This window comes from Triturus cristatus, chromosome 7 (genome assembly GCF_964204655.1).
Source record: "Triturus cristatus chromosome 7, aTriCri1.1, whole genome shotgun sequence".
Taxonomy (NCBI): domain Eukaryota; kingdom Metazoa; phylum Chordata; class Amphibia; order Caudata; family Salamandridae; genus Triturus; species Triturus cristatus.
In genome coordinates, this window is record NC_140590.1 from 1,737,157,464 (window position 1) to 1,737,177,709 (window position 20,246).

Sequence of the window (20,246 nt, forward strand, 5' to 3'; positions counted from 1 at the left end):
TGCTTGATTGCACAGAAACACTGCATTTAACTGCTGTGTACCACAGACCGGCGGGAGTGAGTCTCGATTCATAGAAGGGGCCGCGCGGATGTTTACGTTGTATCTGGGAAACAAGCTAAGAATTGAAACCTGACCCTTTTAACCGTGTTAAACCGTGACACAGGGCTGCGAGGGTGCACAATACGGTACTCGCAACCCGGGCTCGCTTCCCCAGACTTCTTTCATTGTTATGTATCATTTTGCAGTGGCATTTCCAGCATAGAAGTCACCTCTGTCTCTGATCTGTGCTGGGCCCTGCGGTAAATGGGGCTCGAGCGACTGACTGGCAATGCCAGAAAATGTATGAAATGCCCAAAACAGCATTCGAGCGCTTTTGCGAGATGTTTTCCTGTCTGAAGTAAACAAAAATGATGGCAAGCTTTTTTCGTCTTCTTCTTCTTCTGTCGAGAAAGGCATGCATTACTTCTGGAATACCTAATACTTTGGCCGGAATTTGGAGGGAAAAAGCCCTAGCGTTGCGGTTTTATATAGATACCGCCCATGCTATGAGTGATTCAGTGAAAGTGTCATACTGGGACCGCATGTCTCTCCCTATTAATGCAAAGAAGAGAACAATGCACAAGCACAGGGACACTCGGCTGGCCTCTGCTCCGGTTTCACAAGGCTGCATGTAAATGAATGCATGAGAGCGCGCGCTAACCTCCAAGGTCAGGACAAGATGTTTGGAGCTATTTTAATTCTTGGAAGTGAAACAATAGGATGTTTCCAACTTTACAAATATTCCCACTTTTCTGGAAGACAGAATAATTCTAACCAAATGTTTTAAACCACAATACTGGGTTAGGGGATTCCACGTTCTATTTTCCGGAGAGTTACATATTTAAAGAAGTAAATAAAGTTTGGAATGAGGCTAACAGAATCACTAGATGAGAATTGACTTTTGATTTCAGTTTTGTGCTGGGTTTTGCAACATGTACTTTTGCAATCCTAGGTTCATTCATCTTTGAATTTTGAGGCATATTCCTTCTTAGATACATGACATACAGCCTATAAATGAACAGGCTTTGAATTGACTACAAATCAAATTCGATGTGATGGAACCAATTTATATTATAGGGTAAACCTATAATTTTTTTTATAAGTGACACCGTTTTTAGGTCTCGGCTCGAAGGCTGCACTTGCGCAGTCTCGCTCCGAGATTTAATGTTAGGAGTGGGGCTTTAACCCGCCCCTTTTTTTAACCTCTTCTCCATTGGCTGGCCTCTGAAATACTGGTCAGCCATTGGAGAAGAGCATTGTCTCTCCAAACAAGCACCGTCTTTTTCGGATTCGGGGGCGTGTTTTTTCGATTCTTTCTCTCCTCTGGAATGTAAACCTTCCAGCCAATGGCAAGAGGAGAGAAAGAAAAACACGCCCCCGAATCCGAAAACGTCACTGCGTTTCTCCGAGGCATTTCTGCTTGACCTCGAAGAAAGGCGGTGGTGCGTCATCCCCGTCCACCACTCTCTCGGCTCCCTTGGTGCTCCTCTCGTTTAACAATTGTGTTGGCCAAGACCGCCCTCTTTTACCAGCCAGATATGATCAGATCTCTTGGATATCCATGCTAAACTCTCACTTCTTCACTCCAAGTCGAGTAGTAAAGCCCGTTCACCCCCGCAGATGGATGTGGGGGGCCGCCATCTTGGAGACTCCACTCGACTGAAGAAAGTATGTGGGCTCCGCCATCTTGAGTCGTACACTGGCAACGCTGTCATGAACGCAGAGTTCTCTCAGCGCTCTATTCACAAGAACAATGTGGCGATGGCAGGGGTCTGACAGCATGTTTGGAATTGTACTTTACAGTACACTGCTAGTCTTTACATTACATACTTGTTTTACGTAACTCTTGTTTACAAACGGAGGTACAGGGGTTTGCCACCATCGCACAGTTTCTGGTCCGATTCCACTGCCAGAATTCGGGTCCAGGTCTGCAGGTTTCAAGGCAAGACTAGTATGTTAAATATGACGATAAGTTATTTGTCAGATTAGAAGGTAGGATGTAGGACTTGGGGGAGGGGGTGGTGGTGGGGGGGGCAATTTAACATGGTGTTTGTTCCGTCGCTGCACTCGCCAACAGTAGAATATGGGCTCTCCAGCCTTCTGCAGTATTGGGTTCTTAAGAAGGAAAATGACTTTCCCCCTGAACCATGTGCAAAGATTTTGAGGGTTTACTGAATTCAAACTTTTCCCTCATAGACATTAAAAATCTGGAAATCGTTTAGCATCCCGTCACCCAACCTAATGTCTGGGTCGTGATGCAGACCTGGGTCGTCGCCAAAACTGACCAAGCAATGCCAGATGGAAGGACTCTCGGAGATCCTTTCAAATGTAGTCTCCTTTACTCCACCCAGTTAGTGGTAGCCTGATGAGGCTTCTGTGCCTCCATGCACTCGAAGCCCAGCCATCCTAAGACGCATTTACCTCTGCCAATGTGCCATTGACTGTAGCGGGGGCATTCTCATGAGCACAGCAGGAGCAGCAGCCTGATGGAGCGAGGGGCCTTCTGCACTCCATCCATGGCGAGATGAAGGCCAGTTCTCTACCATGAGATTCTCTCGGATATCCGTAATCATCAGAATGTCCGCACACATGTGGGATGCCCTAGGACTCCATTTCTTTAGTCAAAGCACCATTTTCTACTTATTCATTTTTTGCCAGGGGCAGAGGGTTAAAAAGTAAATCCAGTTTGCAAAATGAACGTAAATACATTTGCTTGAAAACATCACTGAACGTCCTCCTTTTGTAAATCCCCACAATTTACTACACTGCCCCTTTAAGGAACTCCAGAGTCATCCAGACCATCCACAATGCAGGGAAGGGTCAGTGAGGCATTTTGTTTCTGTCGGGAGGATCCACAGTGCTGCCTTCTAGGTTTTTTTTGGCTAAAACATGCTTTTTGGGGGGGCTTTTTGGCTTCATTCCAAGTCCTACACATTCTTGCATTATTTTGCAGGAAGTGCCTTTTCCTCCTGATTTTTCTCTTCTTTCAGGAACTTGACAGGTGCTCCTTGTGTGGAGGTAAGAAATCTTAGAATGATCCCTACTCCATCAGAAGGTGTAAAATCTGTCTGGAGATGGCTTACAAGTGATATATTACGTTTAGCTGTTTTTTAGGTCTCGGCTAACAGCTCAGATTGGCCTGATGTCTTACATATAATGAACAATTACCGCAAAGCTGTCATTAACGCGCGCAGCAAACCAAACAATGGGGACTAGCTTATCCTAGTGATGCCAGCACAAGCACATGGGACATTACACTCACAAGCCGGCTGACGGAGCGCAGATGGCTGTGTGTGTGTGTGCGGGTGGCTCTGTGTGCGTGTGGGAGGCTCTGTGTGGGTGGCTTTTTTTGTAGGTGGCTCTATGCGTGGTGGCTTTCTCTGTGTGGGTAACTCTGAGTGTGTGTAGGTGGCTAAGTGAGTGGCTCTGTGTGTGTGGTGGCTTTGTGTGTGTGGCTCTGTGTGTGCGTGCAAATGCAATATGTCTCGCATTTGAGAGTGATTAAGCTATTGACATTGTAAATAACAATGCCGTTTCGTTAAATGTTTTAAAAACAAAAATAATGTCATGAGCAATGCCAATAGCTCTAACTTTAACAATGCCGAGACCATTGCATTGTAAATGCTTCCTTTTGTTGTTTTTTTTAAAATATGGGTGTCCTTGATCATCCGTCTGCTTTAGGGTTTTCTCCATTTCAGGTGTTGAAATGCTAGGGGGGCCTCACACAGTTAAATTTGTCGTGGCCTAAATTTGAGTGATCAGTCAAAGACCTAAATTCAGTGTATAATAAAGCCAATAGTTATGTCAAGGATAAGTCTAAAAAAGATAAAACCTTTCTTGTAGGTAACTCCCACAGGAAGTTGAGTAGACTAGATTTAGTAAAAGTACAGTTGTCCTTGCAGGTTAAAAAAAAAAAAAAAAAAAAAATCGGAGAAATTTAAGATCATTAGTACTGGAAGAATTTCAGCTAATCTCAGTGCATCATGGTTTAAATAGGCTGGTGAAAATGAACCTGGTCAATGAGCGTTCTGGTGATGATTTGAAAGTGTTATATTCCCCCAGTAATGTGGATTGGTATTTTAGAAGCTCCTCTGCTCCTTGTTTTACAGGATCTCATCGTACTGCTGCCGCTTCAGCGAATACTACTGGCATCGACGGCCGGTCCACTAACGAGACGGTCCATGCCGCAAGTGGAGGGGAGCGTCATGGATCGACTGGTAATCCGCTTCTAATAAGTGACATGTATCTTTACAAAGATACAGATACAAAAGAAAGCAATGCTAATGGGTCAAAGGTTGAGGTTTGCAAATCTGAGGAGAAGAAAGTTACCTAAAGAAACAAGCATTGGCACACCCAATATGTCTGGCCTTTTCATATCTGTAAGCACCTAACATACTGAGATATGCTAAGACAGTCCGAGTCGCACAATGTGAGTTTAATTAAATATAGCTCATTAGCAAAACAGTAAAGTGAAAACAAAGTGTGGTCACTGCAATGCTGATCTCTGGCTACTAAAATAAAATGGGTTTGTGCCCCGTGTTGTGCGGTTATGAGGGGGGGTGTATTCCTTAAAATTCTTTCTTCTCAAATAAATCAAACCGGTTTTATATATTCAAGTTACCAAGATGTATGAACACTTATAATGATCCAGTGTTACCTTCAGAAGTGGTTACGAGTTAAAGGGACCCTGTAGTACATGGCAGCTCCTAAGGGTTTGCACCTACAGATTAGCCGGGCCCCTCTGTATTTGGGTGCAGTGATTAAAGTGTGGGTCTCGTTGAATGTTTGTTTGCAGGTTCATTAGCTCAGCATTTTCTCCCTGGTGCTTTGCTACTGGACTCCCTAGCTCCACTTCTAGCACTCAAAAGCAGAAAAGAAATGCATAGCTGAAATAATTATTTGCCCAATCACATAATGTGCACAGCTGAAGTGTTTAGGAATCTTTTGTTCTCAGATCAAGTGCATGAAGCAGCTAAAGATGTATGGATCTTCATAAACAAACGGGACTAACATGTTAAAATTGTGGAAAAGAGCCTCGCCATCAAAGTAGAATAGAAGCCGAAGGTGCACAGGGAAACAGCCTCAGCCACAAACCTTCCAAGAGAACCCCCTTGTCTGTCTCGAAGTTTCAATAAGGCATGTAGAGGCAGTGGTGAAGCATTCACAGCAGCTGTGATATTGGGATATTGCTGCCCTCGCACCTACAAGGCAATAAACAGGGCCGGCCCCTCTATTAGAGTGCCACGGCGTTGCCCCCGTGTTTGTTGCCCCCCTGATCCCTAGTGTTAAACCTATATATTGAATATTTTTTCAGCCGCGCCTGTGCATTTTGTTTTCTTTTAGCTGTGGGCTGGGTTCCTGCTCGATGACTAGTGAGGAGGGCAGGGTGTGAGGGTGTGGTTTAAAATGGTTGCCTGCACTTCAGGGCAGCTCAACTGGGTTGCAGCATTAACTTCAAAGTGCGCATGTTGGGTTGGACGGCTGCTTTTCAGTGACCAGCCCGACATGCGCACTAAATGCGTCTCCTCTTCTGCTCAGTTAGTGAGCAGTGTCTGGATTTGTCCAGGACACACCGTTCGGCCTCTGCACCAGTGGCTTGAAATACACGCGGGTGCCACCATTCCTGGAACGTTTTGTCTGTGGAAATAGATTATGGAAGGTTTGGCACTACAGGGTTAAAAAGCCATGGTTGCAGTACTGAAATAATGTAAAGAGTGAAATGATGTATATTGTGGCTCAAGGTACAATGAATGGCTAGTAAGCTTCATACCAAGACCAAGACACGTGAGAACCTCAGCTTACCGGTGTCCCTGTTTCTACATATTGGCAAGGAAGCTCTGGCATCCCTCTCAGCAGGAGGTGAGGTTCACCAAAGCGCGCTGTGAGAAGCGGAGTCTTGGCAGCCCGCCTCCCATCCTGCTATTCATGCCAATGGCTGCGCCGGCTTTATCCGGATAGACTTTGCGTCTTTGATCTCGGGCTGCCGTCCCTCTGAAGGCTGAAAACCGTCTTTTGTTTTTAATTTGGATAATTTCGCATTCCGTGGAGAACGCGGATTTGCCAAAAATTCCACGGCTTTGCAGAATTTTTTGCTTGTTCGCGCTTTCAAAATGCGTGTTCCTGAGATATTTCCCTCGATGACGCCAACAGCGTTCGCAAACAGGAAAGCATCGTGAACGGGCGGAACAAGCAATTCCGCGTGTTCGTGGAGATTTGTTACTGTTTCGTGGAGCTTTGTGTAGCGCTACTACGCAAATCCCGCCCACCCCTAGATAAAAACTCCAAAGAATATGTGTGAGTGAAATATGAACGTAGAGCGTGTGTTATGATGAGGGGGGAGGGTCAGTCAAGTGTTTGTCACTGCTGTGGGGGCTTTAGGCCTCCTTGGAGGATCAGAATTGACAGAGGTGAAGACATGGCTCTCTTGCTCTCCATGCCACTGGATTCAAGCTAGCCTGGCTGATGAGGGGTGTTAACCCAAAACTGGTCCCAGTATGCTTTTTTCCAGTCCAGGGAGGAACCAGCTTGGCAGTTCAGGCTGAACGGTTCCCATGAGGAGGAGGGTCAAGACTGATTTGCATATGGCTGGGTCTAAACTGGGGTGGCGTAGCGAGCAAAAGAATGATGGATTTAACCTTTATTTGTTACCTGTGGAGAGTTTGAACCTGTAAAGAGACATAGGAGTTAAGAATAGTCTAATATAAATAAAAATATTAATGTCTGTGTTACATGAGCAAGAGGTAGAGTGGAATTTAGAATAATTGTGTCCCAGATTTGAAGAGAGATCTTGTTGAATATAATTTTCCCATTGTAATTCAACTGTAGACTTTCATCTGTCATCAAAGGATTTGTCTAAGGTCTTAAAGGCAGGAAGCACATACTTCAGAGAAGAAAGTAAAGGTAGAGAATGAAGTTTGAGTGTTGGATTGCAGGAGTGAGGGCGAAGACGAAAGTTGTAAAAATCCCCTTTAGACATTCATATTGGGCACAGTAATGCGAGGGAATTCCAAATTTGTGTTGTAGTTCTTGAAATTCAAGAGGGGCCCCATCAAAAAAGAAAACTGGCATACATTTATACTCAGTTTATGTATATAATCTTTCTAAAATAGGACTCTGTTTATTTGGATATGGTTAATATACCAGAAAGGGAACACTCAAGATTTACTAAATTAGAGTAGGAGTGAGTGATTCGCACTGATTAGCAGTGGTAAAGTGCTCACAGTTCGAAAGCCAATGAAAAGAGGGTCAGAAAAATAGGAGGAAGAAGGCAAAAAGTTTGTGGATAACGCTTCAAAAAGTGGCCAGGTCAAACAAGTTATCCCTAAACGCTGTGCTGTGCTCTGCCTATTTTCTGACCTTTTTGTTGGCTTTATGTCAGGTTTGTAAGCAGCACAAGGTAAACATGTAGGCCACCAACCTTAAGGAACAGCCAGCAGGGACGACAGCCTGTAGAGAGGCCTCCCTATTCGCCCAGATACTACCTCCCACCCAGTAGTGGACTCTGGTATGGAGGGCAGCACCTCGGGGAACAAGGAAGAGAGTAGCCGCTTGGGAAGTGCTGAGGTATGTGGTGGGAGAAGGTCTTGGTACCACACTGCTTGGAGTAGGCTGCAGAGGGGGTAGAACATACGCATTAATACCATACATGGAATACACTACACATGGATATGACTTTCCCTGGTAGGGTTCACTCAAGTCTACTCACAAGGCCTTAGTATGAGATCGCTAGGGTGTCTGGGGTTCCACTCCCTTCCTGGGTTGCATGTGCCAAATGTCAGGGGTATAGTAAGTGCCAAGGAAACCAAGGTAGTTCATGCGTGGTCGGTTGTAAACCTTCGGGCTGTTCACACCACAGCCAGCTTCATGAGAGTAAATGTCAGGTCCGCTTTTACCCATCCACTACCTCTATGTCAATGAGTTTGTGACCCTGATGCGACAAGTGTATAACGCACAGCGTGTGCTCAGGCTCGTAGAGGGTTGTAAGGTAAACTATCTGAGCGTCTATAAGTGCGTTTAAATATCACGCACTCTGCGCCCCTTACCTGTCTCCCTGAGGATGGACCACTTGTAAACTGAGAATGGTGAGTGTTCTGTATTTCGAGGCGGGAAGGAAAATGTCCGCGCTCGAAATACCATGGTCACGCCTCCCGCTGCTCCAGTGGGAAAGAAAGCATCCGCGCACAGCGAAGGCGTCGTGGGGGGGGGTGAGAATGGCTCTGAATCCGGTCCTAGCGGGAAGGCAAGCGTTTGCACACAGCGGAGGCGTCAGGGGGTGAGAAGGGCTCTGAATCCGGTCCTAGCGGGAAGGCAAGCGTCCGCGCACAGCGGAGGCGTTGGGGGGTGAGAATGGCTCTGAATCCGGTCCTAGCGGGAAGGCAAGCGTCTGCGGAACTGAGGATCGAAGTACGGTGGCCAGGACAGCGGTAACGAAGCCTCTGCGAAGTTCCTGGTTCCGGTAGGATTGTCAAGCGCCCACCAGTGATTGAGGTGGAGCTTATATAGGGGCGGGTCGTTTCATGTTCCCGCTCGTTTCTTTCGGCCGGGCCCCATGGTATTATGGGAGTTGTAGTGCTTCTGGATTGTGCATTGCTCCCGTCTTTTTCCACTGGTACGAATAACTTTATACGGGTGATGGCGCACTCGGGCATTCCTGTAACTGTGGAGAATCGCTACACTTTAGGACTTTTGGCACTTTACCAATGCTAATCAGTGCTAAAATGAATGTACTCTCTCCTCTACACATAGTATGATTGAATTAAACCTGTTTGGCATATTTGATTTACGTGTAAGTCCCTTGTAAAGTGGTATCCCATATACTCAGGGCCTGCAAATTGAATGCTACTAGTGGGACTGGAGCACTGCTTGTGCCACCTACAGATGTAGCCTTTCAAACCTGTCTCAGGCCTGACACCGCAGTGTCTGCGTGTGCATTTTACTGCCACTTTGAATTGGCATTTAAAGCTCCTTCTGAAGCCTTAAACTCCACTTTTATTACACATGGGTCAGCCCTCAGATAGGCCCTAGGTACCTCTATGGGCATGGTCCTGTGTATGTGACAGATAGAGCATGTGGCATGTCCTGGTAGTGACAAACAGCCTGTTTTGTTTCTCACTGCTGTGAAGCCAACTCATCTCATAGGCTAGCATTGGGAATTCCCTTACATACTTTTTAGTGGTAATTCTCTATCAGAAACTGGTGGCATTGCCTTGTTTGGTATGTTTAGTATAGTGGCGATAAATCCTGTTGTCTAGTGAAGTTGGACTTGACATTACTATTTTAGAAATGCCACTTTTAGAAAGTTGACATTTATCTGTATTTAAGTCTCTTTGTGGTTTGCAGCCTGACTCCAATACACGTCTGAGCTAGCGTGACAGCAGCACTTGCTGCATAGTTTCCAGACAGCCACTACACAGAAAGAGCTGTGTGTGACCGGGCATTCATCTGCATAGTCTTCCCGGGCTGGGAGTGTTTGTTCACCCTTTACATTTGTATACGTTGTGTCCTGCCCTTACACAAATGACTGATTTACCTCCTACTGCTAGGACCGGGTTGAAAGGGGTTGTTGTGCACTTTTAAAGTGTCCTTTGAAGTCATCCCGTACATCAAAGGCATTTGAGTATAATTACTGGGTCTCTGACCCCATGCTGGAGAAGCACTTTTGGATCTGGAACTGAATCTCTTTCAGAAGAACTGATGTGCTGCTTAAAAGCCCCACTGGATTGTGTTTCTGCTTGTTGCCCTGCTGCCTGCTACTCACTGACTTTGGTCTAACCAGACACTGGGTGGGACGTGTAACCAGACGCTGCCGGCTCTAAAACTGCACATTGCCAGGAGGAACCACCATTCCTGTTAACTGCTTTGTTGTGTTTGCCTGCTGAATGCTGGGCTACAGGAGGGACTGCCATTCTGCACTTTGACTGGATGTGCTGGCCTGCTGCTGACTGTCTGCCTTAGTGGACCCAAAGTGCTCTCAAAAGGCTTGTTGCCTTGCCCCCCTGTTCTCTCAGAGTCTTTGGGCCATAAAAGACTCTGCACCAGCGTGATTGCTGTGGGATTCCGAGTCTGGCAATTAAAGAAACCTTCAAACAAACTCATTCTTTATCTTGCTTGAGGACAGCACTTCGTGCTGACAGTCCTAGCATGTTTTGAGGAGCAATGAGGCATGTGCAATTTCATCAAGACCGAGCAGCCTGAATGGCGAAATGAATGCCGCAGCGCCGAAGGAAGCCGACCCGCTCCATGACGACCAGGGACTATGGGTGTGGGAAAGCTAGCGCTGCCCAATCGCCAGTTTGGCTCAGGGCTCCATTTATATTTCTCCAAACGGATCCGTGCTCAAGGATGAAATGTGTTTGAGTTGCCAGCAACACCCAACGCATCACGTGCTGCAGTCCGGCCATGGGTTCTTGTAGTGAAGGATATCCAGGAGGCCGTTTAGTAGAGTAAGTGCTTCTTTAATTATAGTTCAAATACACCCACGGCCAGACGCTCCCGTCGCATACCAAGATTTCAGACAACTGAATACAGTTGTCGGAATCCTGGCACACAACGTTCAGAATCAGATCGCGAGACATACTTTAAAAGAATACATTACATCAGTAAGCATCCTCGAGCCAGGTTACTGGAACGAGGATGCCAATCATAACAAACACTACAACTTATCCCTCCTCACAAGAAACAAAATGTAATTAACAATAAAAATAAAACATAACAAATGTATATAGCAGTTTTGAATTGAGTTCAAAGTAAGCAAACTAACCTCAAAATAGAAAATTATATTTTCATGACAAAACATAGTCATTAAATTTTGAAGGCAACCTTCTACATCGAACTCTCAAATCCGATGAAGAAGAATCTGCATTAAGCGTGGTCGCATCAGGACTAGTATCAGAAACATGTTCCGGGCTGGAATGTAACGCAGGAACAAAAGTTGAAGCGGAAGTTCCAAGACCAGCAACTGAATCATGAATTAAATGAATCCAATCAGAATCATCTAGTTCTTGTCTAGATAATTTGAGTAAAGAATCAGCTTGAGAATCAGACAGATGGACAAGCGATCTTGGATTCCACCAACCCTTCTGACCAAGAAGGGCTGAGCCTTTACTGACACCAGTAACCTGCACTGGGGTAGAAAATCTTGAAGACCCCTTTGATACTTTTTAGGATTCTTAATGAGGACCCAACTACCAACTTTCAGATGTGGAGGATTGAAATGTTTACCATCATGAATAGATTTCATGAGAATTGTTTTTGAGAAACTCTAGAAGCTACCTCCTTGTAGCAATGAGAGTTTTTGTCATGTTTGTTAATCAACCACTTTGGAAACAAATTAGTGTGAGCAGCCTTACCTCTTAGAAGTGAAAATGGTGAAACACCTGTGGTGTAATGAGGAGAAATGTTGTAAGCCCATAATTTTGCTTCAAGAAAGTCTTGAACATCTTGTTGGGAGGAAAGAGCTGTTTGAATAGCATCATTAACTAGTCTATTTGCTCTTTCAACCAAACCGTTAGAGGTTGGTGAGTAAAGAGCAACTTTTAAAGTGTTTGACATCACAATCAGTAAGAAAAGAACTGAATTTTTGAGAAATAATATGAGTGCCATTATCTGAAACTAAAACAGAAGGCGACCCTTCAACAGAAAATATTTTCTTCAAAAATTCTATGGCATTAGTAGAATTGGGTGAGTCACAAAACATGATAAATCCACTTAGAGTGATAATCAATCAACAAAATGATATACTTGATCATGTGGCAAAAGATCATAAGGTCCAGAAAAATCTAAACCAACTTTGTCCCAAGGTTTGGTAGGAAAAGGAACAGGGTGTAGTGGTGTATTCATGACTTTCCATTTCTTATCCGATAATAGACGGTTTGGTAGGAAAAGGAACAGGGTGTAGTGGTGTATTCATGACTTTCCATTTCTTATCCGATAATAGACATTCAGGGCATGAATTGATAAAAAATTTGACTTGGGATTCTAAGGATGGCCATCAATAGTATAACTTAATGTGCTGAGAAGTCTTCGAAATTCCTAAATGTCCTTTGTGAGCAAACTTAATGATGTCATTCCTGAGACTGGAGGGGGGAACAAACCAATCGTGTCTCATGGTGACTCATGTTATTGACTAAAGATAACTCAGATGCAACCATGGCAAAAGCTTTCAACTCATTGGAAAGTTTCCTATTTTCTGGCCAACCTTTAACAATATACTCAGATGCAAGTTTAAGGTTTTCATCTTTGTGCTGTGCTTCTAACCAGGATTCTTCAGTGATATTAGGACAAGAGTTAACAGCATCAAGAGTAGCAATGACACATTCTGTATCCTCTAAATTCTCGACCTCTGAGGGGTCATGAAAAGCCATGCGAGAAAGACAATCAGCTCTGAAGTTTCTCCCTCCAGAAATATGTTTAATGGAGAAATGGAATTCTTGTAACTTAGACAGCCGTCTAACTAATCTAGCTGATGCTTTGCCAAGTCCGTTACCAGTTAATAACTGCGTAAGAGGCTTGTGATCCGTGAACAGTTCAAATCGATGTCCCCAAATGTAATTCTTGAACTTTTCTATGACCCAAACGCAGATAAGAGCCTCGCGTTCAAAAGTGTTGTAATGAGTTTCAGAAGGTTTTCACATACTTGAGGAGAAGGCTATGGTGTGTTCTTTACCTGAGACCCATTGACCAAGAACAGCACCCAACCCATTGAGGATAGCGTCTACCATAATGAAACATTTTGAGGAGTCGTGAAAAGGGTGAAGAGCAGGTGCATCCACAATAAGTTTCTTAACTTGAATAAAGGAAGCTGAAACTTCTTCAGACCACTCAAATTTTGAACCTTTACGGAGGAGAGAACGCAATGGCTCAACTGTTTGTGTATACCCTTTAACAAAATTGGCGTAGTACTCTGCTAAGCCTAAGAAAGAGTGAAGTGCGTCTTTGTCTTTGGGAGGAGTGGCATGACTAATAGCTTTAATGAGAGACATTTTGGGCTTGATACCCTCCGGAGAAAGTGTATGACCCAAGTATTCCCATTGCTGTGTGGCAAATCTACATTTTTCAGCCCTGATGGTCATGCCTGCCTCATCTAATTTGCTTAAAACAGAAGATAAGTTGCTCAAATGAATCTCCCAGTCATTAGCATGGTCTAAAATATCGTCTTTGTAGGCTTGGACTCCTGGAATGTTCTTAAAGAGATTGTCCATGATTTTTTAAAATACGCTGGCTGCCGAGACCAAGTCAAAAGGTAGTTTAAGGTATTTAAAGACTCCAAATGGTGTGACAAAAGTAGTGAACTCCTGAGAATCAACTGTTAAGGGAACCTGATTATAAGCTGAACACAGATCAATGAGTGAGAAATTTCGCCCCTCCCAAATTTTAGGAAGGGGGTGGCAGTCAATAAGTATGTTAATATTTAAGGTGCATAAATCCGCACATCATCTGACCTCACCAGATTGTTTACGGACAATAACAATGGGAGAAACCCACTCTGAGGAGTCACAAGGAGCAATGACGTCATCATCACACAATCTTTTAAGGACAGATTTAAGTTCATCCTTTGTACTAAGAGGCAAAGGACGTACCTTATGAACAAAAGGTTGAGCGTCAGATTTCAACCTAATTTGGTTTTGGAAACCTTTGACAGTTCCTAATTTTTCAGAAAATACATTTGGAAATGTATCCAAGACCTTTTTGATATCAGAAGTATGATCTGTGAGACATAAACAATCTGTTTTGGGATGCAAATCATTTCTAGAGCCAGCAGGACTGTAACCTTGAGCGGGATCACCAAGAGCAATTGGATGATCAGAACCTGGAATACGATGTAAACCCATTTTTGCCAGCCTGCCAACCAATGATATTGAGTCCTCTAACTGCAACATACACCTTTGTGAATATGGATCTCCCTAAGCATTCCAGTCAATAATTGAAATATCCCAACATGTCTATGTCAAACTCACCGAAAGCCTTGGGGTTAATGTCAGTTTAACACAAAGTGATGGATCCTTTCCATTTATTGTGAAATATGACATCTGATAAAATGGTTATGGGCGAACCAGAGTCTGCCATAATGGGAATTTCTATATCACCAAAGAATGCCGTTCCTAAAGGTCCTTTCATAAAATGAAGAGTAAAAACAGAATTGCATTCAATAGAAACTACCATATCTTGAAACTGATCGGAACAATCATTAATGGCTTCAGAGTAGTCCACGCTATTAATTGGTTGTCGTTTACTAGGTACACTCTAGATTGGATACTGGGGTACCCTTGTCAGTCCCTAGTATATGTAAAATGTATAGCGCTACTATCACTCCAAGGAGCATCTTGGCGCTAGTATATGGTACAAATGTACCCAGGGCATAGGTACCCCAGAGGCCTCCCATGTATTATGCCACCCATGAGAGGCCATCCAAAATGGAACTACAGGCCTGCTACTGCAGCTTGTGTAAGTTGTGGCTTGCACCACTTATGAAAGATAGAGGTTCACTATATCTATAGGTCACTACACTTCAAACTTATAAGTCACCCCTATAGCAGGCCTTAACAATCCTAAAGGCAGGGTGCTGGGTTTTAAGTGAGAGGGTACCCATGCATGAACAAGGCCCCTCTCTAGCTTTCGGAGGCCATTCTCTCGGGATGTCTGTGATGTAGCCAGACATATAGGTAGAGGTGCATTATAACCTTGTAGTAAATGTTATCTCAAACGACTGCAACAAAACATGTCGTGTTTGGTATCAAACACCTTGGAACCGGTAATCTGTGTGGTAGGTATGATTCCACCCTTCTGAAGCAAGCTCCGTGGGGTCCTTGGTCTTCTCGGTACCAGCCTTCTCGACCCGGTCAGCACAAAATGGATGCTGCCGACCAAAGACACATTTCTGCCCTCCTGCTGCTGAGGCAATATCTGGGCAGGGGAAGGAAGCACAATAGACATCCTGTCACAGGAAGGTGTGACCACCTCCTAGACAGGATTTAGTGTATTGGGGCTGGGTGGGTGCACTTCCAAAGTGCCTGGAAGTCTGCACGAGGGGCACACTTGGTGTCCTTGTGCATAGTCCAGTTCAAATGAGTTCTGGGAGCCGTTGGCTCCTGCTCTGGCACGAAACTAGACAAAGGACAGGGGAGTATCCTCCCCATTTTCCAGACCCTCCTCTGGGTGGGTCCCCTGAATCTGTCCAACCCTCTCCCGTTGGTACAAAAGGGCTTACCTGGTTGTAAGACATTAGGTTCAACGTGGATCAGATTCTACAAGAAGAAACCACTGAGTTTCGACCGTCTGGACACTCTGGACTTTGCTGGACTTCGACTGGACCCGACTTTGCCTCCCTCTCCGTCCAAAGCTGTGTCTGTGCCCGTGCACCTAACAGGCTCCGTGCAGGACCTGTGGAGCATCAAAAACAACTGAAGTATCTCCCTTGGAGTGAAGGAGTCACTCCTCTGCATCTGCAGGCACTGCAGCGCATCTGACCTGTATGCTGCCCCTGAGGACTCCGACCACTCCAGCAATACAGGAGGTGGGTTCTGATGTTCCTTGAGGATGAGCTGCCCTCTCACCAAGTTTGAGGCCAGTATTCCTTGTGGGGACTGCATAACCCAAACCCCTGTGCACTGTGTACATTTGCAAGTGCATATGCTTGTTGGCGTTCCCCAACTTTGTACACTGGGCTGTCGATAGCCCCCATCTCTGTGCACATTTTCGACCATGAACTTTGGCCTCCACGCACTATGTGCCCTGCAAGCTGTTCTTCGAAACTGCCTGAGGTCCCCTAGCGACTCCTGTGGCTCCGGTGTGTGGGTCCCTGTGAGGGTCAACTTTGATTTCTTGTGGCTTCCCTTGTTGTGCCAGGCTTGACTTGACTCCCTCTGCTTTGGTGAGTCTCCTGGACCTTGCTGGTCCGAACCGTAACCCTTCTTGACCTTCTGCGTGGGTTGCCGTTGCCAAAGCTTGTTGGTGCTCATGCCAGACACCGACCCCCTCAGCAATCGACATCCTTCCTGGGACAGCTCGCATCTGGCTCCTGGTCGTCTTCAATGTTGCCTGGTCCCCGTGGCTACAGAGTCAAGAAACCCTTCATCACATCTGAGGCATCAGACATCGGTGGGCATTTACTTACTGAGCCTCTGGGTACTCCTGGTGACCCAGACTCTGTCCCCTCAGCTTTGAGGTACTCTTCATCCTGAATCCACATTTGCATTCCACTGGACACTTTTCTCCTTCACTGCACTGACTCTTGATTGAAGACTCCCATTGAGAAAGACGGCGGTTTCCGACGCCACTTTAGACCTATGCAACCGGCTTCCCTGGGATAGGTAACATGGGTACTTTGGTATCCACGGGTGGGGTGGCTTTCCAACTTACTTATTTGCATGGGGTTTCTTCCTAGTCCTTAGGAAGGATCCTTAAACTGCAAAATTGCAACCGCAACTCTCCCATTGAATTGTATGGCGCACGCGGTCGTATACACACACTGCACTCATCCTCCTCGGGGGGTCCCTACGTACTCCCCTTGGTTGGTTCCTTGGAGTCCCAGCAATTTTCCATCCTCTAGACTTTGTCTTGACTCGAGTCGTGGTTCTTGTACCAATATTTTAGTATATGATTTGGTCCCCCTTTGGGCCCACTGGGTATTATTGCTACTTACTATCGTTTCTGTGTTAAAGTATTGTGTGCATTGTGTTGCATCCTCATGTAGAGGGTACTAGAGAGTGTTATAAAAATAAATAAATATTTTATAACTACTGTGTGGTTTTCCTTTCATTTAATTATTACTAAATGTGTTATTCTGGTAAAACAAGCTGCTTTACATTCCGTCAAGACTAAGCCTGAAGGCTGCTCTCCAAAGCTACCACTAGGATAGCTTTCTAATGATTCTCTTCGACCTCATACATCATAAGGGTCGTTTGAACTGGTGCAAGGTGCCCACTTTAATTAGTGGACAGCATATACCAGGCCAACTTCTCACAAATGGTTTCTAGGCAATATATCCTTCATAGACATATTAAGCATGTTGCTTTGTCAACACCACACACTTTCATTAGAGGTTGTGTGGACATTGAAGCTCGACAGGAGGCTCGAGCTGGGCCCAAGGTTGAGGAGGTTAAAGCTTGGAACTTTATTTCAAACATCTCCCCGACCAACCACAGCTTTGGGGTTGTGTCCTGCTTAATATTCTATGCCGAGTGTTGGACTTGGCCCTTTTTGCAGGGTCATCCCTGAACCTTTTGCCTTCCTGTATTGTTTCTGACCTGTTTTTGTTGGTTTTAGGACTCTGGGCACTTTACTACTGCTGATCAGTGATAAAGTGCATATGCTCTCTGTGTAAAGTGTAATGGTGATTGGTTGTCCATAATTGGTATGTTTGTCTTACTAGTAAAGTTCCTAGTAAAGTGCACTATGTGTACCCGGGCTGGTAATGCAAATGCTACTTGTGGACCTGCAGCACTAATTGTGCCACCACACACAAGTAGCCCTAAAAAGAGATCTCAGCCCTGCCACTGCAGTGCTGCACGCAGTTTGTTAACTGCCTTGTTGTTCTGACAAGTGCACCCACTTGCCAGGCCTCACCTTCCCTTTTTATGCACCTCAGACATCCCTATAGTAGGCCCAAGGTACTCCCCTGGGCAGGGTGCAGTGTATTTGAAAGTTAGGACATGTACTGAGTGTGTTTACCATGTCCTGACAGTGAAATACTGCCAAATTCGTTTTTCACTGGTGCAAGGCCATCTTGCCCAAAGGACAGAAGGGAGAATGCTGTGTCCCATGTTTCCAGCATATCTTCCCATGGGCATAAGATGGAGGGATGGAATTTAGTGTGTCTGAACTCAGAATTGAATAACACATCTTTTTGTGAAGATGGTTTTTAAACTGTGTGCTTAGAAACCACGTTTTTAAAAGTGGCTGGTTTCTTGTCTTAAACCATCATGTGTGTCCTGACCCCAGGGAGAAGGTGAGACAGCAACAGACTGGCCTGCATTTGATATGGGGGGGAGGAGTATCCCCCCTGGATGTGAAGAGGGCTGTGTTGCTGCCACAAAAGGATGGCTCCACCTCCTGCTGAGCGTCTGGGCCCAAGACCCAGACTATCCAAGGAAGAGGGTGTGCACTGACAGGAATAAACCCAGGTCTGGTTTGGACTGGGCTCCGAGCCCCCTGAACACAAAGACTTCAAAGACATTTAGTGGTATAAATGTGAGAGCTGAAACCCCTGAACTCAATACTGAAATCCAGACTGAAAAAGGATTGTGCCTACTTTGTGATCAAGTAGAACCTCTGCCAACAAAGAACAGCTGAAGAGACTGAAGAGAAGGACTGTGTGTTATGGGGCTGGCCTGCAGTTTGCTGATTTGACTAAGGAGAGGACAAGGGACTTTGCTGTGTCCTGAAGTAGCGTGTCTCCAAGGGCCTGAGGAGAGCTGGTCCCCTGTTGTGGAATCTCGGGAACATAGGTTTCCAACTGTGTCTCAGCGGGGCGTGGTGCTGCTGCACGCCTGAGACTGCCATGTGGTCCGTGGAACCGTTTACTAGATGCCCGGTGTTCGCATTGCCCCCACAACGTGAAACATCGTCCTTGCTGCTGTATTGCTGTTTGTGGCCCGAGCCGTCATTGTAACTGCATCGACCGTGACTTCTTGCTGAGCCGACATGCCGATCAGACGCGGTTAACTTGAAAGTTAGGACCCAACGTTAATTGCTTGTACTGACCTTGATCTTTCGTATTCACTTGACGTTTGGTACCACCGGCTATTGGAAACCTATTTGGATCCAATAGCCATTTTTGGCACACATCTTCATCAATTTGAAATTGAGGATCTATTTCTGAATCCTTCAGACATACCTACAGATTCAGTGTCTACATATTTCAAGTGCAGGTGCCCGATGCACGACTTATGGTGAACTCTTCTCCATGCGTAGAGAAAATACAGTGGACGCTCCTACAGGTGATGCTTTTGTCCTGAGGATGACCCTCAAAGTACCCCTGGGTCGAAACGTCGTTGAAGCTTGTAATGGGGCCTAAATGAAAGCGGACACAATTGTTGTATTGTGTATTTTTGTTTTATTTTGAAACCTGTTTTTTGTATTCCTTCCTCAGCCACTGTTTATTCAGTTTACACCTGTTATTGTTCACAATCTTAACACTGTTTGTGTAACTGTATGAGTGCCATTATTAATGTGTATATATTTGTAATAAGTTTTATTTTTTGTTTAATTTACATTAAATATTAGCTTTTTTGATACAATTACTGGTACATGGGTAATGTGGAATTTAGATAGCAGTTGTTTATCTTTTTTTAGGTTCCTTCCTAAATTTTAAAACAAACATTAATTCTTAGTTTGGCTCATGAACCATTGTTTGGATTAGAGAATTTATTACCCCAGGTTCTTGGTCTATGGTTGCCCTTGTTGTTTATAAGTCACTGTAACTGAGGCCATGAGTAAGAATCACCGCCGCCGGCCCGAGCCGCAATGTGCTACAGGATTTCTGGAAGACTGCTGTGTGGTCTGTGGTACTGTTTACGAGGTGCCCCGTGATCGCATTGCCCCTGCAGTGTGAAACATCGTCCATATTGCTGTTTGTGGCCCGAGCAGTCATCGTAGCTGAGGCTGTGAGTAAGTATCACCACCGCTGGCCCGAGCCACAACGTGCTAAAGGATTTCTTGAAGCTAAGAAAGCTGCAAGGTGAAAGGGATTGTGATCGTTGTTCACCGAGAGGAATCTGCCCAAGATTGTCAACGGCTACAGCGTCGCATAACAACGGAGCTGCAACGTCATCGGGGCTGCCAAGCAGGACGTCCGACGAGCAGGGAGAGCGAGCGAGGCATCGGACCCCCTCAGGTAAGGCTTGGACTCCGCTCGGGAGCCGCAAGCGTGTGTGGCCTGGGGAGGCATGCAGGAGGAGTACAGGAGTGCTCTGAGCTCTCTCCCGCTGCACCGCGTTAGACACGCTGAGTCCCCAAGTGGCCTGTACTTGCCCAGCAGTACCAGGGCCACCCCTTTGAGCTTATGTCCGTTGTCTCTGGTGTTGGGGCCTAGTGGGGGCCCGAGTTGACCGCGCAGTTTGGCGTACAGCATTATTTCTTGCATTACGAACTGCCTGATTCTTTAATTACGAATCGCATTATTCTTACATTACGAATCGCATTATTCTTACATTACGAATCGCATTATAAATCGCATTATTCTTGCATTACGACCTGCATTATTCCTGCGT

At 45.4% G+C, this 20,246-nt stretch overlaps 1 protein-coding gene across 1 annotated transcript in view; it reads left to right on the forward strand.

Annotated features, from left to right (window-relative positions):
• LOC146812944 (uncharacterized) overlaps positions 1 to 20,246 on the forward strand; it is a 105,756-nt gene that overhangs the window by 21,028 nt on the left and 64,482 nt on the right. The window contains exon 4 of the mRNA XM_085619985.1: positions 4,149 to 4,256. Within this exon, the coding sequence (XP_085476111.1) occupies positions 4,149 to 4,256 (108 nt within the window). The remainder of the gene's footprint in view (positions 1 to 4,148; positions 4,257 to 20,246) is intronic.